This window comes from Dasypus novemcinctus, chromosome 5 (assembly GCF_030445035.2).
Source record: "Dasypus novemcinctus isolate mDasNov1 chromosome 5, mDasNov1.1.hap2, whole genome shotgun sequence".
NCBI classification, from domain to species: domain Eukaryota; kingdom Metazoa; phylum Chordata; class Mammalia; order Cingulata; family Dasypodidae; genus Dasypus; species Dasypus novemcinctus.
In genome coordinates, this window is record NC_080677.1 from 34,090,097 (window position 1) to 34,099,812 (window position 9,716).

The 9,716-nt window shown below is 42.2% G+C and overlaps 1 protein-coding gene across 1 annotated transcript; it reads left to right on the forward strand.

Moving 5' to 3' along the window:
• The first annotated feature begins 1,314 nt into the window (after positions 1-1,314).
• On the forward strand, positions 1,315-8,111 carry CYCS (cytochrome c, somatic). The gene is made up of 3 exons (XM_071215115.1): positions 1,315-1,422; positions 2,339-2,515; positions 2,636-8,111. The coding sequence occupies exons 2-3, from the start codon at positions 2,347-2,349 to the stop codon at positions 2,782-2,784; spliced, it is 318 nt and encodes a 105-aa protein (XP_071071216.1). The 5' UTR covers positions 1,315-1,422; positions 2,339-2,346; the 3' UTR covers positions 2,785-8,111.
• Positions 8,112-9,716: the final 1,605 nt, after the last annotated feature.

Below are 9,716 nucleotides of genomic sequence, written 5' to 3' on the forward strand. Positions count from 1 at the left end.
TTCCGCTGTTTTACAGGATGACTGTGGTAGAGAAATTGGAGACGGAAAGTCAGACAGAGAAAACAATAGAAATAACCCCATCAAGTAAGGGAATGGACAGCCTGGGGCTTTTAGGATCAGTGATTTGGAAGCAATGTAGGTAATCTAGGTCATTCTTCTGGTATCTTTTGCTTAAAATGGAGATGAAAGGAAGGATGCTAGAATGTAAGGTATACCAGAGGAGTGCTCAATTATTTAATCATGACACCTAGGAAAGTGCCTGGCACATAGTATGCATTCAACAAAAACTTGACTAGTGAATACAGCAGTGCTAGACAGAATATAGCAAAGGAGGAGCAATTCATCAGAACTTGGGGGCTTAATCTGAGGATCGAGAGAGAGTAGAAAAACTTCCCAATGACAGAACTGAGTATATCAGGAAGGGGAGCTAAATTTTGGAGGAAAAGTATGATGCCTGAAATCTCCTGTGATCAAACTTGAATTACTAATATGACCCCAACTATTAGCTTTAACACGATGTTTACCTAGGTTAGAAGGGATGCAAATCCTCCAGATTCCCAAGAATTATTATCTAATCATCTAAAAACGTTTCTTCTAGATGATGCCGGCACACCATCCCCATTCTTTTTTGCACGCAAACCCAGCGGGGTAGGGCGAGGGGTGGGTGAACTGGGATATAAGCAGAAAGAAACCTGCAGGTGAGAAGCCAGAACTATAATACTGTCTTTGTGGGAACTGCAGCACCTTCGCCAGTCTTGGGGCAACCTTCAAGGTAAGATTTGGAAGATGACTTCAAGTAACAGGTTAGAGAGTGGATCTCCAGCTCGGGTCCATATCTTATGACTCCTGGTTACACTCTTCCTTCGGAGAGTAGGTGGCGCCCGCCGTAGAATTACGACTGAGGATGGATCGCCAGCTGGAGCGCTGACAGCCAGTAGACGTCTAGACGCGTTAATGACGGAGAGGTTCCCTCCGGGTCGGGAAAGCACCTCTTTCGAAACCTAGTACATCTGCAAGGTAACGCCCACCACGCCCACCTCATCTGCACACGCTTGCGCACTAAGGTCATGATGAATGATGCCGGCCCCGCCCCACACGACCTCGCTGCCACACGCCCGATGACCTGTCGTAACGGCCCGGCAGGAGGCCTCCAGGGGAAGGACATTCACGCGGTACAACCTATCATGCTAGCCGGCATGCGCGCGCAGGCGCCGACTCAGTCCTTGGATACTGGAGCCAATGAGGTGCGGCTGGCGTCAAACCGGATCTGCTGGGCAGGTCGCCCGTTGGGCCGCAGGAGGGCGGAGTGAGTTCGGTTGCACCAACACCGGTACTTAGGCGCGGAGCGGCGTGTCCTTGGATTTAGAGCGCGGGACGTCTGGCTTTGGAGTAGACTCCTGTGTAGTGCGCGACGAGAGAGCGGTGAGTGCGGGGCGCGCAAGTTGCAGTGGTTTCGGGGCCGACCCATGAGAGGCGCGCTTTTCTGTGGGGAATGCGAGCGCGGAGTCGAGGCCCGTGCCGGGTACCAGAGACAGTATCGCGTGCCGGGCGGCCCGGGCCAGAATCGACGGCCCCGTACTGTGGCCAGGGCTTGAGGGAGCGGAACACCGTCAAATTAGGGGCGTGGACTTGGTGAAGGCCTTGAAGGCATGCAGGCGACTGGGATGTGGATCCGACGACGACGCGGTCCTGGGAGGTCGCGGAAATGGTGGCTAAGGCTTCCTTCCTAGCGAGGGCGGGGGAGGGGGAACGATGCGCAGCGCTTTTCGTCGTCTTTCAAAAGGAGCAAAAGCTTCAGTTCCTCTCGTAAGGGGTAATTTCGTTTTCTGGCTACTTGTCCCACTCGTTAATTCTTAAGGTGTCGCCGAAAAGCTGTTTTCATCGCATTCTCCTTGAAACCAGCCTGTATGGGTGCCCTTGTAATGGCCCTACGGGTCCCTAGAACTGGAGGGTGGGAATGTCACTTGAATACCGTGCACCCTGCACGTTCCCTCGAGTGCTCAGCAAGGCATGTTCTAGTGACCTAAGCTACACGTGTGACACCTGAACAGACTGAATCAGCTCTCGCTCTCTCGCCTGTTTTTTTTCCCATGTACTTTGCCTTATTCCCAAAGAGTGGTGGCTTTAAATTGCAGTATGAATAAATAATTAGACATTCTTAAGTGGTAATTCGGATGGTTTTAGTTTAATGTGGTCGTGGTTCAACTTAATCAGAGTTGACGCTTTTTGACCTTGACTTTGTCCTTTGACACTGGAGTTTTGTACTAGGTTCTCACTTTGCTCACTTGGGCTTTAAACTTCCACTCCTTATTCACTGAGTTGGGATTTTCATTTTTAGAATTCAAAATGGGTGATGTTGAGAAGGGCAAGAAGATTTTTGTTCAGAAATGTGCCCAGTGCCACACCGTGGAAAAGGGAGGCAAGCACAAGACTGGGCCAAATCTGCATGGTCTCTTTGGGCGGAAGACAGGTCAGGCCCCTGGATTCTCTTACACAGATGCCAACAAGAACAAAGGTAAGAGGGGGACGGTTCTTGAATAACCAGAAGTACTAATTGCACGGATGCAGCCTACATAGTAAACCCTTTATCAGCAGTGTAAGGAAGATACTTAACCTTGCATCTCTTTTTGTTTAGGCATCACCTGGGGAGAGGAGACACTGATGGAGTATTTAGAAAATCCCAAGAAGTACATCCCTGGAACAAAAATGATCTTTGCTGGCATTAAGAAGAAGGCAGAAAGGGCAGACTTGATAGCTTATCTCAAAAAAGCTACTAATGAGTAATAGTTGGGTACTGCGTTATTTATTGCAAAACAAAAATGTCTTATGACTTTTGTACATGTAACATATTTAAATTGATCTCATACACCAGAATTCAGATCATGAATGGCCGATAGGATATTTTTGTTGGACAGTCTGAGTTAAATAATATTGGCTTATAGTTAAATGTGTATGATCAAGCTTTTTGAATTTGGATAGTAATTCTGGTCCAGCAAGTGCTATCACTGTTTCCCCCTTCTAAAGTTATAATTGGACTCAAAGCTAGGTTGCATTTGTAGTGTTCAACTTTTCACAAAGATAAGTGAATGCCAACTCACAACTTAAAATAGGAGATTGGTTTTATATTTAGATTTATATAATGGTTTTATGAATATATTTAAATACTAAGGGAAATCCCTTCACTGTCTCATAGAGCAAGACTCACCTGTGTTTCAGTTGGTGTTCATCAGCCTGTTTAAAGGCAGGTGCTGAAAATAAGGTAGCTATGTCCACTTTTATCTTTTTGGTCTTTACTGTGTCAATCTAATTAAAATTCCCTGTATCTGAAATGTTGCCTTTCAATTAACAAAAGACATTTTGGTGTGGTTTATGTAAGATACCAAGTAAAGAATGCTGAACACTTCTTACCTTTTATAGATGATCCATAAGGTTGGATGTTTGTAAAAGTCATGTGACAAGATAGATTAGCAAGTTAAATTTTGATTTTAAGTTCTTCACTATGTAAGCCAGACTAAGTTGTGGTTCAGGGTTGTCTTTAAGCTGCTATTCAAAGCCACATAAAATTGTAGAGCCATTGAATTATGTGTCATGATGTTTTTGCCAACTTATAAGGATTTAGGTGAAGGAGATAGACCATCGGCACAAGTTTGACCATCAGCACAAGTTTGTAAATGATATGACCATAATGCTTAAGGTGGTTTAAAAAAAAGCCACAGACCATGAATTTTTTTAATGTGTTTTGATCTAATGACTGATGCCAAAATTTTAATAGTTAAAAAGTACAGTAGACCAAAATATCCACCTAGCAATGGTACTAGTCATGGTATTAGATTGTGTTTACTTGGTCCTCTAGAACAGTCTGAACGAGAACAACACATCAATAATTCATTCTTAGCATTTCCTTGGCCAAAATGAGAACTACAGCATTTATGCCAAAAGTGGGTAGAATGTGCTTCTGGTCATAGTTTGTATACTATAACAGTACACTTACATGTACTAAATTATTTCATTTGCGTTCCATACACATGTAGGGTAGTTTCTGGAAATTTCATAAATAGTGAGCTTGAACTAAGCAATAAAGAATGATTAGAGATTCTCTGGGAAATCTACACTGGTAGAGGTTAGAGGCCATCTTGGTGGGACAGTGAGGAAGGAGCGGCTGGTCTGTGGTTGCAAAGGTGATGTGAATGACTAGGTAGTCCTTTAAGGTCTGAAAAATAATTTGTAATGTGGATCTTACTTTCAATCATGGGAAAAATGTAAGAAAGCAAGAAAATCAGTGTGGAAATACAAGCAGAAACAGTTTGGGAGGCCAAGAAAAGCCTGCTTTAATTCAGATTTTAAACCCTGTCAGTTACTGGGCCTTTCATCTTGATTTGCAAATTCAGAAATTTGATTTTTATGACTTAACCCAGAGGTGATCAAACCCAGTGATTTAGCCATGAGAAAGTAGTTTCATTTTTTACAGTTTAAAAACGTTTTCTCATACTTGTGTGCCTCCTATATCAACTAAGCCCTATGGTGCTGTGAATAATTACTGTATACTTGCTGTATTCTAGGCCAGTGTTACTCAAATAAGGTACCACTGGTGATTTATAGTGTAAGTGATCTTGTAGGTTTCAAGAGATAATTGTCAAAGGCACATAGAAAATGGAAAAAAGGGACATTTCTAGCTGTATGGGGTATATGCCCTCTTATAAATAAAACAGGGACAAGCTAGCATTGTAAACTCCATGTATCTAAATTCTTAGGGCTTCATGTTAGGTGGTTTGGTGAATGGTAACAAAAGTAAGAACTGGATGTGTTTCAGGGTTGCCACCTACACCATCCAACAAAGTAGCTAGTAGCTACATGTGGTTATTAAGCCTTTGAAATGTGGCTAGCTTGATGGAGGAACTGAATTTTCGTTTTATTCAACTTCAAAATTACGTAGCCACATATGGCTAGTGGCTACTGTATTGACAGCACAGATCTAGAATTGGGTATAACGCATGGCTGTCTAGGAAGATGCATTGAGTAGTGGGCCGTTAGTAACTTAATCATGCCTGGTCCTCTGCAGTTGACTAGACTTAGGCAGAGGCAGTTTTATATGGTTAAACTCAAGAGTAAACCAAAAACCAATTTACGTAAAATGGGAAACTCTCAATTCTAGTGATGGGCTCTTCGGGATGCCTTGAAAATCAAGGAAATAGGATGTTGCTGTTTAGGGCTATAATTCACACAGGCAGAACTGATGTCAGGCAGCATATAAATACAGTTCTACAGTGAGTAGAAAGTGGATGTGGCTCAAGTAATTGAGCATACCACATGGGAAGTTCTGGGTTCGGTTCCAGGTGCCTTGAGAAGGCGAGCAGACACAGCACACAGCAAATGGGCACAGAGAGCAGATAGCAAGCACAAAATGGTGGGGGGGATACTTTTTTTTTTTTAAGTGTAATACAAAGTATTAGGTTTGTTTGCCTAATAATAGTTGAGTTTCAGGATACTGTAATTGGACTTTGGGGTATTTGAAAATGCTGATTATACCCTCCAGGCTGTCTCTCAATTGCTGCAGCTAAACAGATTTATTGTGTTTACGTTTAGTTTATTTCTCAACAAATCTATTTCCACGTTGTTAAGGGGAACTTCACTGGTGGTCTCCCAATGTATCACCAACAAATGTTTAGCTTTCGGGGAGCAGATGTAGCTCAGGTGGTTGATTGCCTGCCTCCCATATATGAGGTCCTGGGTTTGATCCCTGGTACCTCCTAAAAACAAACAATGAAAAGACCCAATTCTCATTGGGGAGCAGATATAGCTCAATGGTTAAGTGCCTGCTTCCCATGAACAAGTTCCTGGGTTCAATCCCTGGTACCTCCTTGAAAAAAAACTACAGCTTTCCATACATAGAGGTGCACAATGATGAGAGTACTTATGTGTCAAGATTGAGACATTCTTGACAGTTTTAAGAAATGGCCTGGCAAAAATGGCAAGAGATGACTATAGAACTTTGGTTAAAATGTGTTAATAGCTTTGGAGACATCACAATGACAGCTGGAAGAGAACTTGCAGATTTCTTACAATCCAACTTTATCATTATATAGATGAGAGGTGACATTAACCTGAACTAGTCTTATATAGCTGAAGAGCAACATAGCTGAAACCAGAACCAAGATAACCTGACTCCAGTTGTGTCTTAGTCTAAGCCCCCTTTTTGCCAGACATTCTAGTGAGTGTCCTTTTTTTTTTTCCACTTCCTCTATTCATTAGAAATGTGACTTTGTTCCATATTGGAACTGTTAAAAATGTGTCTAGAGCTTGAACAGTGTACTTTGAAAAAGGATCATTGCCTAGTTAATTGTATTTTCTGTGGTAAAATGGAGAGAATGCTAGGCTTGGGTTTGAACAGTTACGTTTAGAGTAGGGATCAACAGACTGCAGCGCAAGTCTAGCCAGACACCTATTTTGTAACTAAAAATTTTTATTGTAATAGCCATGCTCATTCATTTATGTATTTCTAGTGCTGCTTCTGCATTACAACATCAGAGTAGTGTTAGAGGCAGTATAGCCCACAAAATCTAAAATACTTAACCACCTGGTACTTTACAAAAAGTTTCTCAACTCCAAGTTTTAAAGTTGGCCTTGCTCTGCTAATAACTTTTGCTATCTGGAGGGTAGGAGTAATCAACATTCATAAGATTGCTGTTGAGGATTGAATAATGTGTGAAAGTCCCAAATTATTGTGAGCAGTGAAATATTTCTGTGGTTTTTATATCCACGTTAAATTCTTCAAAAGTCACCGTGAGAAATTGGTATTCAGCATGACGTTTTGTCCAAATTCTAATCTCAAATTGTTTTAGAGTTGTAAGATGCATTCAATCTCAGTTCATACCTCATAAAGCATGAGGGCAGATATTGTCCCTATTTTATAGATGAGTAAACATGTTCAGAGGGGTTGTTACTGCCAAAGGGCACACAAGTCCATTACCTTGTTAGGATTGCTTATAAACTGACTCCTGCCTTGTGCTGTGCCTTCTGAAACTATGAACTGGATCAACTATATTAGACTTCACAGAACCCTGGCACATTTCCTTTCCTTAATAGAAATCCGGCTTTCTCCAGGCCTCGTCACCTCTACAGCTCTGACAAGTGGAGCCTGTTCAGACATGTCTTTGCATGCTGTGCTTGACAGAGGCCTATAGTCCTGATGGCGTCTGGATCTTCACTGTCTGCCACAAGCAGAATTATTTGTGTGAGATTTTCTTTTTTAAATTATCCTGGTAATACTCTCCATAAAAGTGAATGGATGATCCATCCTTATGCCACCTTAGCCACAATTTTTTTTTACTTAATTTTAATTCTCAGCACCTATTTCCCATGGTGACAATTTAGACCTTCTCGTTGTTCCAAAACTACTACACCTCTGAAATTATAAATTCCAGTATGCCAGTCTTTATGCCCAATCTCATATTGCTCTATGTGCTATCTCTGAATTCATCAAGATCGCCCAGCCCCATTCATTCCCTTGTGGCCTCTCCACCTTTGTCGCTTGTGCTTCCATTCATGACACTTAATCTGCAAACACATAGCCTTGGAGCAATCCCGCCATCTGCTTTACCTGATAAAAGCATACTGGAGAAAGTTGGACATTTCTCCTGATCACCGTCTCTGGTTGAAGTGAACCAGCAGAAACCCTGCGCAACTGCCTTTTATATGTCCATTCTCTCCTAGCCTTCATCAGGGATATGTCAGACCTTTACCATTTTCTTCAAGCTTCTTATCTCACCCCATCCCCCATTCTCTAATTCTCACAGCAGATGGCCTAGTCTACCATTTAAGATAAGAATTCTCTACTTCCTGGCTACAAGGAAATGGCCTGTTGCCCCTCCTCCCCCGCAACAATTTTGTTCTTAATTCAGATATGGTTCAAAATATTCGATTACATCACAGTAGCTCCAGATGGTACATGCTCCAGAATGGTCAAACTAACTTCCATTCCCAATGCCCTTGTCTTCTGCTTGCCTCTCCAGTCGAAGCTGGAGAAGCTAAATGCTTGCTTTTGCCTCAGTAAAGGACAGGAAGTTTGCATTGGGAGCCATACTCTAACTGAATAAATAATGCTGTCTGCATAAGTTCTAGTAACTGGCTTTTCTTATTCTGTTAAGTTTAATAAGATTATAACTACCTGAATTGGGCATCTGAACCAAGAAATTTTAAAAAACTTGCCAGTTTGGGCATTATGGAAGGGAAAATCTATAGCTTTTTAAAGTCTTACCCTGGGTTGGTGCATACTATATTGTCAGTAAGATGAAAATTTTATTCTTTCTACTCTTGAAATTAGAGTTTGATGATGGAAGAAGACAGTTCAAAGGTCTGAGTCCTCTGCTGACATTGCTTAAAGTTGAGCAGATTGCATGGAAGGGAAAGGTCGCTCACTAGCTCACTGAAATGGCTCTTCCAAGTAAAGTCAACAGGAGGTTTATTGGTAGAGAAACACCTGGAATTAAGAGATTTATATCCGTGACATAGGCCCAGAATTCTTACAGCTCAACCGTCAGATGATGTCTCATTCCCTACTGGTGACTTAGATCAAGAATCAATGAGGGAGCTGGTGTAGCTCAGTGGCTGAACGCCTGCTTCGCATGTACAAGGTCTTGGACTCAATCTAGGTACCTCCTTAAAACAAAACAATGAAATCCAACCTCTACCAACTACAATTATTTTGAAAACTTCTGACATCGCCTGAAACTGGTAGTCAAAAGGTAAAATGGGCACCTAATTTTCAAACACATCTTCTAAGTGTGTCTAAGTTTTCCAATAACTTGACAAAGGCATAGTTTTTTATCATCCTACTTATTAGGATAATGCCAGCCATAGCCAACTTCTGAAACTTTAAAGGTCATCTCAACAAGAAGGGAGACAAAACTAGATGGGAAAATGTGTTATAAGCAACTTAGAGTGGGAAATGTTCTAGCCCTTATCTATTCCGCTCCCATGGTTTTATCAGGTAGCTCAATTCAGGTCAAACTAGGGTGCCACATGGAGGAACCTTGATTATGAAGAACTAGAACTCTTCCTGTCCTATCACAGCACATTGTTGACTTGTCTTGAGCAGTACTCAGTAGTTGTCTTGTTAAAGAGTGTCTGTTTTGGAGCAGGAGCTCCTCATAATTCCTGGGTAAACTTGTGTGATGAAAGAAGACAACTATGTTAGCCAAGTAAATACTGCCTCGGGAAGTGGATGTGGCTCAAGCAATTGGGCTTCCGCCTACCGCATGGGAGGCCCCTGGTTCGTTCCTGGTGATTCCTAAAGACTACAGCAAGCTGGTGTGACAGGTAGGTGTGGTAAGCTGACACAACAAGAATAAGCAACAAGAGACAAAAGAAGAGAAACATAATGAGAGACTCAACGAAGTAGGGAGCAGAGGTTCCCAGTGCCTCCTAAAAAGCACGAGCAGGATGGTGAGCTGGTACCACAGGCAGGCATGGCAAGATGACATGACAAGATGATGCAACAAGAGATAAGAGGAAAACATGAGATACACAACAAAGCAGGGAATGGAGGTGGCTTAATCGATGAGGTGCCTCCCACATCAGAGGTCCCAGGTTCAGTTCCTGGTACCTCCTAAAGAAACAAGGAATATGAACAGACAAAGCAAATGCAAACAATGAGGGGGTGGGGAGAGAGAAATAAATCTTAAATAAGTACTGCCTCATGTTTGCACAGAGAGAGAGTA